Below are 21375 nucleotides of genomic sequence, written 5' to 3' on the forward strand. Positions count from 1 at the left end.
ATGGATAGATGAGTGAATAATATTATAAGTGCCAGTACATTGTGTGGTTCTAATGTATTTTATCTCATTCAGAAAAAGTTTAGCTGGGAACTTTTCCTCCAGAAATGCACTTCTAAGTTCATGTTAAAAATCAGAAAAATAAGGGTTTGAGACCCTTTACACCTCATAAACTCAGGGATACCTATAGCACATTTTTGCATAAAGTTTTATTTTTAATGAGTTTGATTTTATCTTTGTAAGAAATCACTGGAAAGGATGAAGTGCCCTCACTAACATCTATAAAAGTATTGTTCAACTGATATTAGGAGTGAAGCATGTTTTCCAAAAAGCTTAAGGTTATTTATTAATAATCTCTGAGTCCTAGGCCAACAGTCTAGAAAAGCCACTGACATTTCGAAGATTGTAGGGGAAGGTCAACTGCTCCAGTATTCTTGTTGTTGTTCAGTGGATAAGTCATGTCCAATTCTTTGCGACCCCATGGGCTGCAGCACGCCAGGCTTCCCTGTCCTTTACTGTCTCCCGGAGTTTGCTCAAACTCATGTCCATTGAATCAGTGATACTATCCAACCATCACATCCTCTGTTGCCTCCTTCTCCTCCTGCCCTCAATCTTTCCCAGCATCAAGGTCTTTTCCAACGAGCAAGCTCTTTGCATCAAGTAGCCAAAGTATTGGAGCTTCAGCTTCAGCAATACTTCCAAAGAATATTCAGGGTTGATTTCCTTTAGGATTGAGTGGTTTGATCTCCTTGCTGTCCAAGGGACTCTCAAGAGTCTTCTCCAGCACCACAATTTGAAAGCATGAATTCTTTGGCACTCAGCTTTCTCTATTGTCCAAAGCTCACATCTCTACATAACTACTGGAAAAACCATAGCTTTGACTCTATGGACCTTTGTGAGCAAAGTGATGTCTCTGCATTTTAATACACTGTCTAGGTTTGTCATAGCTTTCCTTCCAAGGAGCAAGCGTCTTTTAATTTCAAGGCTGTAGTCAACATCTTAAGAGATTTTGGAGCCCAAGAAAATAAAATCTGTCATTGTTTCCACATTTTCCCCATCTATTTGCCGTGAAGTGATGGGACCAGATGCCACAATCTTAGTTTTTTGAACGCTGAGTTTTAAGCCAACTTTTTCACTGTCCTCTTTCAACCTCATCAAGAGGCTCTTTAGTTCCTGTTTGCTTTCTGCCATTAGAATCATATCATCTTACTTGAGGTTGTTGATATGCACCCGTCTAGGGTAACTGTAATCTAGTAGATTCCTGAGCAGGACAGAAAATGGACCTGTGTACTTTGCACATGCAGTCATATGCAGAGAAGATGTTACTGTTTGCTGATGACAGAGGATGCGTGGCAGAGGCTATTTCTAGCCCAGAGTTGGGTATCATGAGGAGTCAACAAATATTTGCTGGCTTATGAAGAATATTTGGATTTGAGTGATGCAGTTTTAGTAAAATACAGTGTTTGATTTAGCAGCTTTAGTTGTAGCAAAATTTCTAGCTTTAGAATAAAAATGTCTTTAAAAATACTGAATCAATCAATATACTCATAGCAGTTTCTCTAGGCTTGTTTCTTGACTATTAGGGTTTTCATGAGAATCCTCAGCCATTCCTGATGAGCTGTGCCCTAGTTTCACTCAGCCCCACATCAGTCTTCTACATTCAGGGCAAATTAAGTTCAGTAATAGGTTGGATAGCTATCAAAATTAGGAAACCAGGCTAAGCAGTAAGTGAATAGATCACAGTTCCTGGTTATCATTCTTATATATACAAATATCAAATCATTATATTGTATACCTAAAACTAATGTTCTATCATTTATACCTCAATAAAAAATGAAAAAAATTTAAAGTACATCAGAAACAAAAAAAAAAAGTTAGTCTTGGAATGTGATTGTTTTGCCATCGATTTATGTTATTTCAGAGTCATGTTTATTCCATTCTATCTAGTCCTTGTTTCCAGAACTTCATATTTCTCTGTCTTCTGCTAATCCTACCTTCATCTCCCAGTCTCACAAACCTCAATCAAATACCTAATATGTCATTTTCCTCCCTAGCAGAGGTGCTGTGCACAGCACCCTCTTACTCTTTGATATTCTTTGGTGCTTTTATTCCCCAGGTTCAGGGAAGATAGTAGTATGGACTGAGAAACCCTCTTTATATGCTGAAAATATTAACTGGTTTTATTTTTTCTCCTATTCCTAGATAGAAGAGCGAGCAGAATTTTTGAATAAGTCTGTGCAGAAAAGGTAAACATGGTTGATTGTTGAATTGAGAATCATCAACCATTATATGTAATGGGAAAATCCTCTCATATTTTTATGCATGTCTGTGTGTGTTTATTTACTTAACAGTGGTGTCAAGTCAGCTCATCAAGCAGCAGTAGTCTCCAAGATTGACAGCAGACTGGAGCAGTACACCAGTGCGATTGAGGTGAGAGATGGCCTCGATGTTAGACAACTGAAGTGAAAGTGTTAGTCACTCAGTCATGTCTGACTCTGTGCAAACCCACAGACTGTAGCCTAGTGTTATGGTCAAACAGAAATCATACTCTGATTGTATAAACAATCAGAGAAACACTTAGGACAATAATCAAGTCCGGTAGTGTTAGAATGTTAATGATGCTTTAGTATTTTGAATAAGTTATAGAGAAAGCAATAGTGAAGATAAATTATAGAAAAGTTTAAAATAAATTATTATTTACTACATTCCACCTGAGTATTCTTTAATGAAGGTGTAATTTTTTTTTAATGAATGAGTTTGTTACTTAACTGTATTATTTATATGTTCACAAGTATATCTTCAATATTCTTAATTCCTTATAAAAGGTGTTCCTATATATAGTTTAAACAGGTCCTTTACAACCATGATTAGTCCTTCTTTGTCTATAAGAACTTTCATCATCAAATAAATTGGTAGTATAAATTAATATAAAGATGACAGCCAGCTGGAATTTAATAGTCAATTTCAAATTGATTGTTTTATGTTTGAAGGATCATAGTTTTATGCCTCTGTCTAATCCAACTTTCTTTCCCCCTCCCAATTGACCTAGGAGTTCTACTCTATTTGGAAATAATGTATATTTCCAAGTACCAAAGCACTAAGAGGGTAGGGTGCCATTGATCAGGATGCAATACTGATTTTTTTTTTCTCCTTTGTGTAGACTTTAGTTTCAGTTGTCTGCTGTGATGTAACTGGATCAGTTTGATTTGATTTGATCCTGACCTTTGTACTGCAGAGTGAAGATGCCTATAAAATAGTTTGTAACAAATGATAAGAGGGAATAAGAAAGGGTTCTGGATGGTTTGTCAAGTGAATAATCAAGTCCTAACATTCAAGAGGAGATTTTCAGAAGATCAAATGGCCACTAAAATATAAGACAAATAAGATAAATTGCAAATAGTTTTTTTCTGTGGTTGAATTGGTCATAACTCTAACAGGGTTAATGAAGTCAGGACTATGGCTTCAGCCTTTACTTAGTCCAGCAGTGGGGCCACTCACCCTGGCTGCCCACCTTGATGACACATGCCACAGGCCCCAAAGCAGGACCAGGAGAGAAAGTACATGATTTAGGGTATGTGCATCACTACTGCTGGAAAAGTATCTTGGATGCGCATCTTTCTTTTTTACACCTGTTCATTCCTCCTTCCAGTATATTCTCCATGCAGTGATCTCTGTCTTTCGCGATGTTTTGGCATATCCCTATCTTTGGTCCTTGGCATGTACTGTTAGCTCTTCAAGAAACGGTGTTTGTGCTTTCCTTCACCAACCTCTTTGAAGTCTTCCATCAGATCTGGGTTTAAATGTCTCATCCTCAAAGTGGTTTACTTTGCCCCCCTAAACTAAATGCGTCCTCAGTTGCACGGCCTTGTCTCACTCTTTCCAGCCCTTTGGATTGTAGCCTGCCAGGCTCCCCTGTTCATGGGATTTTTCTGGCAAGAATACAGGAGTGGGTTGCTGTGCCCTCTTCCAGGGGATCTTACCAACCCTGGGATCAAACCCATGTCTCCTGCATCTTCTGCAGTGCAGGTGGGTTCTTTACCACTTGAGCAGCTACCTGGGAATCCCCCAAACTAAGTACCACTGTCCTCTTGTGTGGTCTCTTGGCATGCTTTCAGCACCACACTCATCTTTCATAGCACTTATTGCAACGTGAAATAATATTGAGTAACTAGTTACCATCTGTCCTATTAATGTCAGTCCAGTGGGGCTCACAGAGCAGGCTGTCTTGAGTGCCGCCGTGTCCCCAGGGCCTACCACAGTGCCCTGCCCGCGGCAGGCACTCAAGAAGAAGTGTCTGTTGAAGAAATGAAGTAACATATCACTATAACAATAAGTGGGGTGGGGGCGGAGATGCCAATGAAAAGCATATTTCACTTTGAAAAGATCCTCTGAAGTAGATATAATGGTTTATTTGGAGATAGAGATCTTATCAAAATGTATAGAAATTATGAGTCATTTTTGGTGAAGGTGTTTACCCAATGAATTTGTTGAGTGATAACAGGCTCACTATAGTTTTATGAGAACAAACTTATCAGTGCCAATCCTAAAAATAATTCACATACTTCAGGGAACAAAAGCTGCAAAACCTACAAAGCCAGCAGCCTCGGACCTTCCTGTTCCTGCTGAAGGTGTCCGCAACATCAAGAGCATGTGGGAGAAAGGCAACGTGTTCTCATCCCCCACTGCTTCAGGCACACCAAACAAGGTGAGCAAGGATTGCTGTCTTTTCATTCTAGAGGTTGGATTCCGCACTCCCCCTGCCACTTTTTTTTTCCTTTTCTTTATTTTTTTAGGAATTACATAGTTAATTACAAAAGCAGTGAAGAAAGTATAATTCTTACTTTCTTTTGCAATGACCACAAAAGCAAGCTCAGAAAGAGTGTGTTCCTGAGGTGCTATACTATACCCTGGCCAGAGGCCTCTAAATACAATACCTGGAGTTCATCACTAACCTTGGGATTGGCAGGGGAGGGGAAGTGCAGGGGGAAGAAAACCAGATATCATACTCCTTCAATATCAAGTTCAAGGTTTATTTTCCTTAAAATAGTCCATATAATGATCGGTAATTGATTGGTGATGTATGAAATAATACTGAATAGTATTTTGAGGTTGCTTTGAATTTCCAGGTAGTTTTTTTCTTTTTTTCCCCGCCTTTAACATTGGATGCTTGACCTTTACAGGAAACCGCTGGCTTGAAGGTGGGGGTCTCCAGCCGCATCAATGAATGGCTAACCAAAACGCCCGAGGGAAGCAAGTCGCCTGCTCCCAAGCCTTCTGTAAGTAGCTCCAGGTTTTTCTGAATGTCTTTGATAGCTCAGCTTCCAGCAACAGAAGAAAACAGGCTGTTGGGGCATTTGTCTGGGGAAAACAGGGCCCCTGTTCTTGGCTGCGACTGCTGAGTAACAGACAAGGAGGGGCTCAGAGAGAGCAGAGTCCCGAGCAGCTGCGCTGTTATTACCCAGAAGGTAAAACGGAGCTGCCAGCACCTCTCCTCCCGGAACGCTGAGGCAGTTCAGATTTACCCTCTTAACTGTCTGCGTGTTTAGTCTCTGTTCTATGAGTTAAGCTAGAAATTTGAACGTGTCAAATCATCTTGGCCATCTCTCTGTTAAGAGCACCCCTGGACTTAGAATGTTGTGCTGGCTCTCGAACTCACATTTTCTAATTTGCCTAATTTCTGTAACTTAACACAAAAATACAGTGATTAGGTAGTTGTTGAAATAATTGCTGTAATTTCCTTGTCAACACCTCCAAAGGAAAGCCATTAAAAACAAAACAACAGTAAGACTAGAAACTATCAAAACTGGTTGTGAATGTTATTTTTGGAAATTTAAAGTCTTCTTATTAAGCATGGCTTTCTTACTAAAAAATATTCTCTTAACCTTTTTGTTGAATGTATATGGTAGTTGCCTTGCATTTATCATTATAATCAAAAGCCTTATGAAGCTCCCTACTGTACACTGGTGAGCTTTCTCTGCTCAACTGGCTTTATAGCTTTGTTGGTGCCCAAGGTAGCGAAAGACTCTATTGTCACAACCACCCCACTCCAGAGGCAGAAGAAAAGCTTCCCAAACCCTAGGTCTCTGCACCATTGAGCATTTAATTGCACCCATTGGCTCCATGTTTAATCTCCAAAGTCACTAGAGTTTATCACCTTTCCAACTGAAAAAAGAAAAAATGGAAATATTTCCATACTCTTCTTGGGTACATTTCCTTCTAATCAATTAATATTCAGCCTGAGATTCTTTACATAAAGGCCTCACAGAGATATAAAACTAATGTGAACCCAGTTTACAACTGGAAAGTTAATATATTGAAAAGAAATCTTTTTCCCTCTCCCAATAGATACAGATTCTTTGTGACTCTGGACTGTAGCCCTTGTGACTACTCTGTCCATGGAATTTTTCCTGCAAGAATACTGGAATAGGTTGCCATTTCCTCCTCCAGAGGATGTTCCTGACTCAGGAATCGAACCTATATCTCTTGTGTCTCCTGCATTGCAGGCAGATTCTTTGCCCTCTGGGCCATCAGGGAAGCCCTCAGATATATGAAAGGAGGCCTATAAAAGGAGATAGTAGGGCTTTCCAGGTGGTCCTAGTGGTAAAGAACCCGCCTACCAATGTAGGAGACTTAAGAGACACAGGTTCAATCCCTGGGTCGGGAAGATTCCCTGGAGGGGGCATGGCAGCCCACTCCAGTATTCTTGCCTGGAGAATCCCATGGACAGAAATCTGGCAGCTTCAGTCCACAGGGTCGAAAAGAGTCAGACATGACTGAAGCGACTTAGCACACACAAGGCAAGGGGTGATACCCTCAAGGTATATGATCTTTAGCGCCTCAAGTTTCCCAGCACCCCAGGTGATATGAAGGGTGGAAATTATTTTTTAATGGCAGTTTACATAAAGTTTTATGATTCCAGACCAGTGTTTATCAACCTTATTGAATTATGGACCCCTTTGAAAACCTAATGAAATCTAAGGACCCTCTCCCCTAGAACATTGCATATAATACAAGTTCAGCAAGTTTGTGGACCCATTTAAGACTTCTCATGATAGCAAGATAAGAAGAAAGAGGTGTATGTTTTTCTTCTTTCTTCTTGGATGAACATGGCACATTGCTAAAGGAGGTGGTCAGTTTTTTACATGTATTTGCAACCTTGTTTCATTTCAGTCCCAGATTATACTCATATATTTGGTCAAGGACCTGACCCATACTCTTTTATCGACACTTTAACTGATAAGCCTGTCATCTAATTTATCCTAATGGGAGGGTGAAAAAGATTCAATTCAGTTAGTATTACAGTAAGTATAGCTGAGTCAAGGTTTCCACAAATATCCACATTTTCTGGGAATTATTGATGACCTCCTAAAAATGGCAGGACAAACAGGCATTACAGAGAAATTACAAAATCATTGCCTGCTTTATCTAATATTTAATAAGTAATTTGCCAGACTGTATACTAGGCAGGGGTCCCCAACCCCTGGACCACAGACCAGTAGTGGTCTGTGGCCTGTTAGGAACTGAGTCACACACAGCAGGAGGTGAGTGGTAGGAGAGCAAGTGAAGGTTCATCTTTATTCACAACTGTTTTCCATCACTTGCATTACTGCCTGATTCTGCATTTTGCTGAATTGTAGAATTATTTCATTATATATCACAATGTAATATAATAATAGAAATAAAGTACACAATAAATGCAACACACTTGAATCATCTTGAAACCATTCTCCCCTACCCCTGGTCCATGAAAAAATTGTCTTCCTTGAAACTGGTCCCTCATGCCAAAAACGTTGGCAACTGCTATACTAGTGTCTAGAGAAGAAAAGGAAAGGAGAATGTGGCAATTAGTATACATCAGAATGATCTCTTTTTCCCCATGTCCCATTGGATTTTGTAGACTAGTGTGGCTTCCTCGATAAAGGCCAGGTCGAAAGATAATGATACATAATTGATGTTATAGATAAAAGGCCAGCTTGAGTATCCTTAATAAGCAACTTTGAGCTTTGTGCACATTCCAAGAGTAGTAGACCAGCAACATGTCATTCAGGAAAAGAAATAACTTAGAGTTCAACAAGGCAGGAGTGTGAACCACAGACAATAAGGATCCAACAGAAACGAAATGAAAGTGCCCAAACTACTGGAAAGAGCCGAAAGGATCCTGTAGATATGAGTGCACAAAACTTATCAGACAAAAGGTTAAATCCAGGAAGGCGGCTTAGACAGTCAGGTCAAGAAAGGCTGTGGTCTAGGTCTTATCCAGGGGGTTTCACTCTGGTGGCCTGCAGCTAAGATCTGTGTAGACCAGGCCATCGTGCTTTATTTTCCCTTTTAAAATTATAATTCAAACAGATTTTTGAGGTGTGGAGGCATGCACTCTTTAATTTGTCACTTCCCTCTTTTACAAAATTTAAAATTTTCTTCCACCAGCCACTTCTGGCTTTTGTTTCTAACTTGTCTCTTCATGACAGGCATGTGAGTTTGACAGCCTGGGGATTCTGGTCAGGCCAACGCTGAGCTCAGGATGTAAGAGGATATCTAAGGACAACAGTAGAGAGGAGGCTCCCACATTCACCCTTCTAACTGGGGGCCACAAGCGATTTATTCTGAGCCCTTGGTTTCTATTCCTTGGCATATGTGTGTGGAGGGAAAGGCCAGGGTTGTGTTTGCAGGTGTGTGGCACGTGGCCATTAAGGAAAAATCAGAGAGAAATTCTCTCACCAAAATAGTACTCACCCAGTGAAACCTCAAGAAGAAGGAAAAGATATTCATGTTCGGTTCTGAACTTTACCAAAGAGAAAAACCATCCTCTGCTACTAGCTATGAATTAATTTTCATGTAATTAAAAATGCCCAGGAGCTTGTCAAATCAATATTATTTGGGGTTTCTGAAAATTAATAACTTATTTAAACATTGATCTATACCTGATTCTTTACTGGGACATCTATTGCTATTTGTGGGTAGAATTTACAGGACTCCAGTGTCACTGTGTAAAGTTGTAAATATGTCTGTTGTACCTGGTTTGTCTGTTCTTTGTGTCTAAACTACATGTTATATACAGCAATTAAAATGCTAATTTATCTTTCTTTTTGTTTAAAAAAAAACAACTTTGTCCTTCTCAGCTGAATTCTCTTCTTCATTCTTTGATCTCTGGTTGACTGGAAGTCTGCTTTCCTGCCTTCATTTTTCCCTCTTCTTCTGGAGTGGGTCTTTGTCTAAAACGTAGTAGGCCGGTCAGGTAATTTCATTTATATTTCCCATTTGATTTAAAATGCCAATTTGCTACTTGGATGTTAATATTTTCTTTAAATGGACTCTCTAAACCGTTTAAGTGACCTCAAAAGATTCATAGGCAGGATTTAAGGGAGATACAATTCATTTTCCTCAGTAGAAGAGTATTCACATTAAAAAAACTATTTCTCTTATATGAATTAAATAAAGTAGTAATAGCCACTTTCCAGAGCTACCATTAGCATGATCCTAATTATAGTCTCCACTTTTTTTAAACAGTCTTCCAGACAATTTGGCAGCTTCTGCCTACATTGGAATATACAGTGGAATTCTTCAAAAACAACCTGATTTGTTGCTTACTGGTTCCAAGTTAAATAGGTGTAACTCTCTAACAGAATATCAGGAATCCACATCACAGTGAAAATCCAGAAATTTATTAATAATAAGATTAAGGCAAATCTGAACTGCTTTATGTGGTACTATTTAACCAGTGCATCTTCAGCATTACAATCTCAATAGTTATCTATGAAAAAATATATGTCCACTTATACTGGTGTCCATGGGTAAATGCAATTGCTATTAGCTTTGCCTTCTAATGAGAAAAGGGTTTGCCAAAATAAACATTTCTATTTCAGTAAAACACATTTATTTTCCAGAAACTGCCTTTGCCAGGGACTAACATAAGCAAATGTTAGAAGAAAAGTAAATGGAAACAGAAATTTGGATCCTTGTCTAAGCCAAATTCATTATGAGGTAGTAAATAAAAAATCCAAGATATATAGCCGTTATCATATTTTAGTGTTTTCTTCCCAAGATTTTCATGCGTTCTTGCATATGTCATCAACCTGTCAGTTTCTCTTATGGGTACAGTTTGTAGTAAATGTTTACTTTCATGGGGCTGGCTTCTCCTGATACACTTCTGAATTACCACTTGCTTCTCAGAAAATATAAAATTATTTTAGCCTGAGGAAAGTGCAATTAGAAAAATGTCTTAGACTGGGCTGCCCTAAAATAGTGGTTCCTATGCAAGTAGTGTACTTGGGACATGAGGAAAACACTATAGGAAGTGAGGTGGGAAAAGAAAATAGCCAATTAAGAATGTTTATTAACCTACTCACTACGTGAGCTTTTAAATGTAACCCCACTGGGAAAAGCCTAGAAGCCACCACAAAACACATGCTTCTGAGTTACCCTACCTGAGGCGTGAGTGAGTCTAAGAAATATTCTCACACCAAACCTCATGGATGAGTGATTGAAGACTGCTCTTAGGGGTGACTCTGAACGTCCAGGTTGCCCCCTGGGTGGGCAAAGTGGGCACGTGGAACCAGAGGAGGTCCTCAGGCGAAGAGATGCAGGATTGGCCATTGGAAGTCCAGCTGATATGCATTAGTCTTAAGGGCTGGGGGCCGTGGGGCCAAAAAGAAAGTTAATTGGCAAGGGATGAAGTACTTATCCAACCCCTTGAAAATTATTTATTTATTGTAGGTATTTTTTATTTTTTAAACTTTTTATTTTATATTGGAGTATTCCAAAAAATTGGGCTTCCCTGATAGCTCAGTAGATGAAGAATCCACCTGCAATATAGGAGACCCTGGTTCGATTCCTGGGTCGGGAAGATCCCCTGGAGAAGGCATTGGCTATCCACTCCAGTATTCTTGGCTTCCCTTGCAGCTCAGCTGGTAAAGAATCCGCCTGCAATGCGGAAGACCTGGGTTCAATCTCTGGGTTGGGAAGATCCCCTAGAGAAGGGAAAGGCTACCCACTCCAGTATTCTGGCCTAGAGAATTCCATGGACTCCATGGGGTCGCAAAGAGTCGGACACGACTGAGCGACTTTCCCTTTCATACCAAAAATTATTTAAAACCCATGCGCTATTCACTTCTAAGGACATAGAAAGTTAAACATAGACTATCTCATTTTAAATATGCTTATATTCCAATTTTACAGGTCAATAAACAGTAAGTCCTCAGTGAATAATGGGACCTCAGTGCTGGATAGTTTGAGCCCATTCTCATGTCACAACATAGGTCAGGGTCTATATAAAATCAAAAAATGGTTAGCAATCCTTTTGATTCAAACCATTTCACATCACTCGGATAAAGTGTGTTACACAAATAAACAACACATGTTGTGATTTATTTAGACCCGGTCAGAAAACACAAAGAGCCACGTATCAATTTTTCTGCTTTCTGTTCATTAGGATTTGAGGCCAGGAGATGTATCTGGCAAGCGGAACCTCTGGGAAAAGCAATCTGTGGACAAGGTCACTTCCCCCACTAAGGTAATCTACTGGGAGATTTGTTTTTCATGGGTTCATTTCCTACTGTATCCTGCAGTGTGAGGTCCCAGGGTCAAATGAGAAATAGCACTGATCCGCAGAGTCTTGCCTGAGTAACCATCAGTTTCTAAGGACCTGCATGTGGTACAGTGAAAGGCAAGGTCATGGAGCCTTCAGCATGGTAGATTTGTCAGTTACACAAGGTAAATAGTCCAGATCCGTGAGATGGTTCCCGGACATTCTAGAAAGGGGCGTTGACAGCTGAAGGCTGTGTGGTATAACCGCAGTCTGCCCTTCCTTACAAAGCCCAGGTTTGAAGATCAGAAGTTTCAGATTGCCCAGGGAAGAAACATCTCTCTCCCTACAGGGTAGTTTGAAAGCTGCTTTCTGGAGCCATTCTAAGGGGTCGCATTGCCAGCAGCCTAGGACTCAAGGCTGTTGTGACAAAAAATTGAAATAACATTCAAAAGTTAGCAAAATTTGCTACCCTATGAAAACTAGTGGCTAAGGATGTTTGGATTTGTTTTTTTTTTTGGTCTTCTGCTCATTCTTCATAAAGGGGACTCTGGACAATACCTAAATGATGCACAAACTAAAAACAGGACCCCTTGTTGTAGCATTTTATTTCAAGTAATAATTCTGGTCTTCTCTCTTGGTAGGGGGAAAATTGAAAAGAGGAAAATCAGGGAGTAATAGTAAAATTAGGATAGTTTGCTTATGGGCCAGGGTAGAACTCCATACACAGAAGCACTTTTTAAGCAACTTAGGACTGAAGAACATCTCAAAAGCATCTGAAGAATCACTGCAATTCACAAAAGGGAAAGAATTACTTCCTCTTTCCTACTTCTATGTGCTGAAGTCTGGTGCTGTTAAGTCTGAGTGTGTTACTTCATCTTCTCTATTAGTTCTTAGTTGTTGTTACATTCTGGTAAAAAAATCCACTGGCCCAGCCTCTCTACTTAAATGAGTTTTAAATAAGCTTTCTAAATAATCACTAAATACATTAAAAGTATCAGTAATAATTATCACCATTACAAATCGCTAACATGTAATGAACATCCACTATATACAAGACACTGTTCTACCTTCTCAACCTCCCTTACCTTATTTGACCCTCCAATCACCATTATTTATTTTATTTTTCAGGCACCGTTATTATTATTAGCCCTGTTTAGATCTGAGGAAAATGAGGCACAGAGAGTTAAGTAACTTTCTCAAAGTCACGCAGCAAACCAGGAGCAAAGCCTGGATTAAACTCAGGCAGTCTGATCCGAGCCTGCATTCTTAACCATTATACGTGATGGGGTTTTTATGAGAATTACAGACTCAATAGAAAACATAACATTCTGAGTTTCTTATACAGTTTTCTCCTGGTGGAAGGGAAAGGAGTCATTTTTCAGTTGTTCTTTAAAAAAAAAAAAAAGAAGAAGAAGAGCTTTTGTTGGTCTAAGCCATTATGACCCTTGTAGGAAAGACCTTTCATAAATGACAGTCCAAATGTTTATATAGTCTCCTTTCTGAGTAGGAGATGTCAGCTGTCCATGGCCATCATCGCAGGTTTACTAGATCCCCTCTGGACAGCATCCCTCTGAGCCAGGGTTCTAGAAAGTAAAGCTATGATCTGGGATGGTCAGACTCAGACAGCACCACTCACATAGGAAACAACACAAATGGTACTCCCTGAAATTGTGCAACGTTGTGATAAAGGGTGAGACTTCACACAGACCAGCCCCTCCTCTTTGATCTACACCACGAAACTCTTTCTACAGTAATAATAATAACACAACTAGCAGGCCCAGAGCTGAGTTTATGAGGTAGCAAAGCAGACAGCTCCTTTGGTCCAAAACGTCAAACTCACTAGTGTCATGCAGTAATTCCTCTGAAATGAAACTATCTATTTGAAATTGCAGATTCACAACAACTCAACATTTGTGAATACCTCAGCAAAGATTTTTATCAGCTAGCAGAAGAAAAGAAATGGTGTACAATAAGACCATGGATCAGACAAGTTTCTAGGGTAGGGGTGTACGAATAGGAAGTAGGAAATTAAAAAACCAGAGAGAACTGAAGATAAGCACAGTCTGCTTTACCATCATGCCTTGATGTGGCCTAGACTGAGCCATTCAGTCATGCGTGCCTATCTTGGGATGCATATCATAGAGTCCTGGCCCTTACAGTAGTTTAAAAAAAACAACAGCAAACCTCTCTGACCCTGAATGCCATGAGCAAGGCTCCAGATCAAGATATGGAAAAGGGAATATAAAGAAGAAAAAAAGAGGAAAGCAAAAAAAAAAAAAACAACAGAAGAAAGGATAGTCTGAAAGAAGAGGAGCATATTTAAATGAAATGCCAACAATAATCCTCCCTTTCATAAACATTTATTCCTGCCATATTATGATTCTTTTTTTTTATTCTGACACAAAATGTCTAGCTGAAACACCATGGCCTGCCTTTTTAAAACTTTCTTCTCTTAGCAGGTTTGAGACAGTTCAAGAAAGAACCCAAAGTAGCCGCTCAAGATGCTGGACCAGCTCAGTTGAAGAGGGCTAATTTGCTCTGTTTTATATTTATGTTGATTTACTAAATTGGGTTCATTTCCTTTTGTTTTGTTTTTCATTATCCCAGTAAACCCATGTATATTATCACTATATTTAATAATCACAGTCTAGAGATGTTCATGGTAAAAGTACTGCCTTTGCACAGGAGCCTGTTTCTAAAGAAACCCATGCTGTGAAATAGAGACTTTTCTACTGATCATCCTAACTCTGTGTCCGAACAGTGATACCAGCCACATTGAAAGTCAACAAAAGAAGATCCGAGTTGGAAATTGCCTGAGGAATGTGCAGTATCCAGAAAAATGAAACCTAGTGGTTTAAAAAAAAAAAATACAGAAGTCATGTCATTTCTGCACTTTAGAATAAAGCATGGAAGAAATTATCTTATAGGCAATTATAACACTTTGTGAAAGTAACCCACTTCAGATTTGAGATACTGCAATAATGTTTGTCTTCAAAATAGAAAGATGTACTGTTAAGGTATTACTTTTTTCATGCTGATGAATATCTAAATTGGATTATGATGTTAACTGACAGTGGTACTGATTTCTTTAGGTTGGTTGCTTTGTGGATTTCTTTGGTAGTGATAGTAAACCACATTTTAGATGACCCTGATCATGTATGTATGTGCATACACGTATACAAACACACTAATGGTAGAAAGCTTTTTTATGTGCTAGGCTATTATATTTAGCAGTATGTCCCTGTAACTAGCCAATATCACTGCTTTTTAAAAACTAAAAATCACAATTTATATTAATATTTCATATTTGCCAATAGAAACATGGCAGAATAGGTATCGATATGTTTTCAATGCTGGATAACCTATAAGAAAGAGAGATTCAAAGTGTCAAAATGCATTGACATTTTCTATAAAACATATTATTTAGTTTATAATTAAAAGCAGTCTTGAAGTCCAGTGTGAATTGTACCAAATATACCAAACTTAAAGCTTGCTCAGAACTTCACTCTTAAGAATCAAGTTCACAATAGTTTGGCTTAAATGCTATCTGAGTTCTCTAAAACTTAAAGACAAGAATCTTAGTGACAAAATTGTACAGCTTGGAATTCCATGAATAAGTGTACTAAGACCAACTTTGACTAATCTCTGGAAGCAGAAAAGTAAGCAAAAGCCACTATTTAGGAGTCATGACCTACTTCCATCTTTAACATCTTTTTAATTAAACTTTTCTACCTTTATTAGTCATTGGTACTTGCCATAAGTTGATAATGTGCTGAGCTTTCAAAAAAATATATGTAATTTTTATTAGTTTTACCTTTTTCTCCAAGAGTCTATCAACTCATCATTTGTACACACACAATCCGGATATCAGATTTTCTTTTAGCTCATATGCATTCATCTATTCTTCACAACAGATTAGAGTACTCCAGTGTCTTGGCAATATGTTCTAGCATAGAGCTATACATATAGTGTAGTTCTATAAACCTATACCTCATGACTTACCAAAGTTATCTTAGTCTCAATTCCTACCACAATGAGGGAGCCTCCCAAATGACCCTTTTCTAATCCACAATGTTCCCTGGGGGAGCTTGCCAGGGTAGGGCTGGCATGAGGAGTGACTAGCGCCTTCCAGAGGCTCTTTTCCTTGTAAGTCAATAGAGTTGTTGAGGCCTCTAGCTTTTAGCACACCTGGGCCAAAGAAAGTAAAGCCAGCAATATTGCACAAGTCACCCACCCATGACAGAGTAGACATGAGTCTATGATACGATGAACTAGAATTCGCATGCAGTGCCTGAGTTAGCACTGACTCCCACCACTGGAGTGAAATGGATCAAAGTTTGAATTATGGCCTATGGCGAGATAAAGTTTCTTTGTTGTACTTTTTAATAAGAGCTTCTCCTGATCACTGTTATATATTTTTTCTAGAAAGTCTAAAGTTAAGAAGAGAATATATCGATTGATCCTGACTTTTATTCCAGTATTTGGATGGAATAACTTTTAGGGTAGATTTTTGTTCGGTTTGAATTTAATTTTTTGAAAAAGAATTTCTTCATTTACTTGTTTGATTACAATTCTCTTTGTTATCTTTTTAAGAGATAAACCTGCAAGGTGACTAGCATGTTCTGTGAATCTGCCATTCCTAAAAATTTTATAAACACGATATTTTTCACTGATAATTGATCGCTGCAATAAATACATATTGTGAAAATGCATCCACAATAAATGGAATTCCTCCAAATATCTTTGCCTCACTTGTTTTATGTACTATATTGATTACAAGAGTTCTATCTGATGTAATAAAGATGATGGCATAGCAAAATGTGTATTTCAGATTGAGTCTTGGATTCATTTTTTAAAGAAGAAAGCCATTTCATATTTTTAGATACTTCTTATTACAAGCAGTTTTTCAACAGAACATTAAGAATTGCTCTGATTGGGACAACTGATCAAACATTTATGGAAAGTTTGAAAAGAGGGATTAAAAACTTTTTCTTAAAAAAAAAAAAATTATCGAAATGTTCCTTCCTCCTCCTCATTCCCTGCATTGTCACAAGTCATTGTTCTTGCTCCTACGGTGGCAGTATTGTTTTCTCAAAGGCAGTGTCTTTTATAGTAGAAATACCCATTTAATATATACTGTTTGTCTATAAAATACTATTTGCAAGGCACTGGTGATTATATTTAAATCCAAAGATTTTTTTCGTAGCAGTTTTATATATTTAAGTAGCACTACTTGAAATCTGAGGCTCATTTACAAAGGTTTTATTTATTTATTTTTATTATTTTGACTGTGCTGGGTCTTCATTGCTGTGCGTGAACTTTCTGCAGTTGTGGCATTCAGGCTTCTCATTGCTGAGCACGGACTCTAGCACACGTGGGCTCAGTTGCCCCATGGCCTGAGGGATCTTAGTTTCCCCCACCATGGATTGAACCTGTGTCCACAGCATTGGAAGGTGGAGTCTTAACCACTGCACCACCAGGGAAGTCCCCTCATAAAGGTTTTAAATTGTGCGTCCGGAGGCTCTGAACAGTCCCCTCATTCCTGTTCATAAGACTGACAAAGAGTTAACTACTGTAACTTAAAAACAACTAGTACTTTTGACATCTCCGTCCTAATAAGAAGGGCTCTCAGTTTAGACAATGAGATAGTTATCATCAAAGTCTATCACAAAATTAAGCAATGAAAAGCATACAGCCTGTAGTAACAAACTTATAGGACTAGGGTTGCATCAAAATTAGTCCTACAATGTGCCTATCCAGGGTTTGAGCTCAAAGATGTTACGGTCTTGTGTGTGATGTAGAAAACAGGTTTGTATTAGGGAGTTTTTTCTACTCTTGCTTGCATGTGTGTTCCAAGTAGAAAGATAGATAAGATCTCATGACCCTAAGCATAACTTCTTCCACAGCAGTAAGGAGATGGCCTAATAAGGTCTTGATCTGAGTGCTGTGTCTATTTGTGTTCAAGCTTATTAATCATGTTGTCCAAATGTTCTATATCCTTACTAATGTTTTGTTCCTTTTTTCTAGCTATGACTGAATAAGGAATGTGAAAATCTCCCTCTATTATTATGGATTTGTCTATTCCTACTTGTGAATATGTTAATTTTGCTTTCATATTTTAAGCTCATGGTTTTGGTGCATACAGAAATCTAGAGTCGTTTTCCAAGTGAATTAAATTATTTTAGTTTTATGAAGTGCGTGTGCCTAGTATGTTGCTTCAGTCTTGTCCAACTCTTTGCGACCCAATGGATTGTAGCCCACCAGGCTCTTCTGTCCATAGAATTCTCCAGGGAAGAATACTGGAATGGGTTGCCATGCCCTCCTCCATGGGAAACTTCCTGACCTAGGGATTGATTGAACTGTGTCTCTTAAGTCTCCTGCATTGGCAGGCAGGCTCTTTACTGGTAGCACCACAATTATGAAGTGACTCTCTAATTATAGCAAAGATTTTCGCCTTAAAGTTTATTTTTTCTATTCTTAACATTGCTACCATGGCTTTCTTTTGGTTAGCACTTGCAGGTGGCTCAGTGGTAAAGAATCTGCCTGCCAATGCAGGCAACACAGAGATACAGTTCAATCCCTGGGTCAGGAAGATCCCCTGGAGTAGGAAATGGCAATCTACTCCAGTTTTCTTGCCTGGAGAATCCCATGAACAGAGGAGCCTGGTGGGCTACAGTCTATGGGGTCACAAAGAGTCAGACATGACTGAGCAAGTGAGACTTGGCAACTGCTAACTTTACTTCTACCCTTTACTTTTTTCTCTTTAACTTCACTGCCTCAATGATTAGTTTTAGGTTTTGGTCTCTCTTATTTTTCAATTTTTTTTATTGGAGTAGCTTTACCATGTTGTGTTAGTTTCTGCTAGGAAGCAAAGTGAAATCAGCCACATGTGTACATACATTCCCTCTTCCTTGGATTTCTTTCCCATTTAGGTTACGACAGAGCATTGAGTAGAGTTGCCTGTGATATACAGTCAGTTCTCCACTCTTTTATTTTCAGCCTTTGTGTGTGTGTGGTGTGTGTGTGTTTGATATATGATATAACTTTCTCTACACCTTTACTGTCAACATTTGTATATCTTTAGTTTTGGATATACATTCACTTAGACTGGTATCCATGGATAAATGCAATTGCTATTAGCTTTGACTTCCTAATGAGAAAAGTTTGCCAAAATAAGCATTATTGTTTCAGTAAAACACGTTTATTTTCTACAAAATACCTTTGCCAAGTACTAATAGAAGCAAGTGCTGGAAGAAAAGTAAATGGAAACAGAAATTTGGATCCTTATCCAAGCCAAATTCATTACGAGGTAGTAAATAAAGAATCAAGATTCTAACCTCTGTTCCCCATAATTCCTCACAAGAGATTGCTATTTCCTAGGAGCATGCCTTGAAGACAGCCCCTTTTCAAGGGGCAAGCTGGGGCCACCATGCTCCTCTTGCTGTTATTGTTAATAATAGCACTGAAGACCAATAAGGCATACTGCAACTTGGCCCAGTGATGAGATATTCTGCCCTTTCCCCCCAGCCCTGAATCATCCTCACACAACAAGGAACTAGCACTTAGAAGAAAGAGGGGATGAGTGTAAATAGTAAAACATCCCTTCCCTCTCACTTTCTAAGTCACTAGAGCTAGGGACAGATTTGGGAGGTAATGAGGAGAAGGGCACTGAATCGAGTTTGAAATTGAAGCATAACATGTACTGAATATCAAATATCAGATAACCCCAGGTGTTCCCAGGATCCGTAGGGCTTCCTCAGCCAAATGATGACAAGGCTTCTACAGGCACATAACCACTGACTTCTGTGATGTCATAAATAACTGATTACCCTACTCACCTCATCTTCTCATTTAAGTCTCTGCTCAAAATGGTATAACCACACAGAATAAATCACATTCCTAACACAATTTACATTTGGCCATATGTTGCTAAAGTGACCTTACCTCCTGATTGCCATGCCAATAACTGTGCCTTTTGGAGTACTGTGTTGGTTTTTCTTTTCTTTTCTTACTCTTGCCTTTTATACTGCAGGCTTAGAGGAGATGAATCCATCCCAAAACTGGAGGAGGAAAAGTTACTGCACAGGTAAAGCTGACTTCCTAGGAAGCAGAAGCTGCTCCATGTGAAGCATACCCCTTAACCTCTGATAAAATCATAGACAAGAGGAACAAAAGTTCAATCTGCCATAAATGACCTTTGGGTTGAGGGTCCACTTTAACTTGAAGCCAAAGAATTTCATTTTCACTATATTCTACGGTCTAGAATAGGAGAGTAAGTTTTTCTTAAAAAAAACAAAAAGCAACAGGTGCTTAAGGAAATCATTTTAAATTTATCTGGGGAAAAAAAGAGGTCCTAATGAAACCTCTTTCCTTAAAACGTAGTCGCTCCAGCTAAACCAGCAGTCCCCTACCTTTTTGTCACCAGGAACTAGTTTTGTGAAAGCCAATTTTTCCACAGACCAGGGATAGGGGGTGATTTGGGGATAATTCAGGCACATTACATTTATTGTGCACTTTTGGCTCAGATGGTAAAGAATCTTCCCACAATGTGGGAGACATGGGTTCAATCCCTGGGTTGGAAAGATCCCCTGGAGAAGGGAACGGCACCCACTCCCGTATTCTTGCCTGGAGAATTCCATGGACAGAGGAGCCTGGTGGGCTACAGTCCATGGGGTCACAAAGATTCAGACACAACTGAGCTACTCTCACTTGACTTTATTTCTGTTATTATAATATTAAGTCCACCTTAGATCATCAGGCATTAGATTCCATAGGTGGGGGACGCCTGGGCTAAACAGTACTGCCTAATATAATTCATAACATGGTCTCCTCTCAGAACCGATGTGCTTGCTGACTGTCCTGCCTGCTAAGGTCTCCCCCAGACATCCCCGTGGCTCATCCCTTTCCTTGCTTCAGGTCTCTGCTCAAGAGTCTGTTCAGACACTTTCCTGGACTGCTCATCAAGAGAGCCACACCTACTGAGGCCCACACACCAGAGTACTCCCTATGCACTTTAATTTTCCATTATATTTCTCTCCACGCCAATTGTTATCACGTGGGTGCTTTTTTTTTTAACACCACCCTTATGGCAGAAAGTGAAGAAGAACTAAAGAGCTTCTTGATGAAAGTGAAAGAGGAGAGTGACACAGTTGGCTTAAAACTCAACATTCAGAAAACTAAGATCACAGCATCCGGTCCCATCACTTCATGGCAAATAGATGGGGAAACAGTGGAAACAGGGGCAGACTTTATTTTGGGGGGCTCCAAAATCACTGCAGATGGTGATTGCAGCCATGAAATTAAAAGACGCTTGCTCCTTGGAAGGAAAGTTATGACCAAGACAGCATGTTAAAAAGCAGAGACATTACTTTGCCAACAAAGGTCTGTCTAGTCAAGGCTATGGTTTTTCCAGTAGTCATGTATGGATATGAGAGTTGGACTATAAAGAAAGCTGAGTGCCGAAGAATTGACTCTTTTGAACTGTGGTGGTGAAGACTCTTAAGAATTCCTTGGACTGCAAGGAGATCCAACTAGTCCATCCTAAAGCAAATCAGTCCTGAATGTTCATTGGAAGGACTGATACTGAAGCTGAAGTTCTAATACTTTGGCTACCTGATGTGAAATGCCGACTCATTGGAAAAGACCCTGATGCTAGGAAAGATTGAAGGCGGGAGCAGAAGGGGATGACAGAGGATGAGATGGTTGGATGGCATCACCAACTCAATGGACATGAGTTTGAGTAACTCCGAGAGTTGGTGATGGACAGGGAGGCCTGGCATGCCGCAGTTCATGGGGTCACAAAGAGTCGGACATGACTGAGCAACTGAACTGATTGGTCTGTCTTCTCCCAGTAG

The 21375-nt window shown here is 39.3% G+C and overlaps 2 protein-coding genes across 11 annotated transcripts in view; both read left to right on the plus strand.

Annotated features, from left to right (window-relative positions):
* Window positions 1-16259, plus strand: part of CALD1 (caldesmon 1) — a 227603-nt gene extending 211344 nt beyond the window's left edge. For all 10 annotated transcript variants that reach the window (XM_043463767.1, XM_043463770.1, XM_043463769.1 and 7 more), the window contains 6 exons: window positions 2200-2243; window positions 2349-2427; window positions 4565-4702; window positions 5178-5273; window positions 11426-11506; window positions 13981-16259. In XM_043463767.1, coding sequence (XP_043319702.1) covers window positions 2200-2243; window positions 2349-2427; window positions 4565-4702; window positions 5178-5273; window positions 11426-11506; window positions 13981-13986 — 444 coding nt within the window. In that variant the 3' untranslated portion in view covers window positions 13987-16259. The remainder of the gene's footprint in view (window positions 1-2199; window positions 2244-2348; window positions 2428-4564; window positions 4703-5177; window positions 5274-11425; window positions 11507-13980) is intronic.
* Window positions 16260-17806: 1547 nt separating this feature from the next.
* The window catches only part of AGBL3 (AGBL carboxypeptidase 3), a 101210-nt gene continuing 97641 nt past the window's right edge, over window positions 17807-21375 (plus strand). Inside the window, exon 1 of the mRNA XM_043463763.1 lies at window positions 17807-19607. The gene's annotated coding sequence lies outside the window, so the exon portion shown is untranslated. The remainder of the gene's footprint in view (window positions 19608-21375) is intronic.

This window comes from Cervus canadensis, chromosome 3 (assembly GCF_019320065.1).
Source record: "Cervus canadensis isolate Bull #8, Minnesota chromosome 3, ASM1932006v1, whole genome shotgun sequence".
In the NCBI taxonomy this organism is placed as follows: Eukaryota; Metazoa; Chordata; class Mammalia; order Artiodactyla; family Cervidae; genus Cervus; species Cervus canadensis.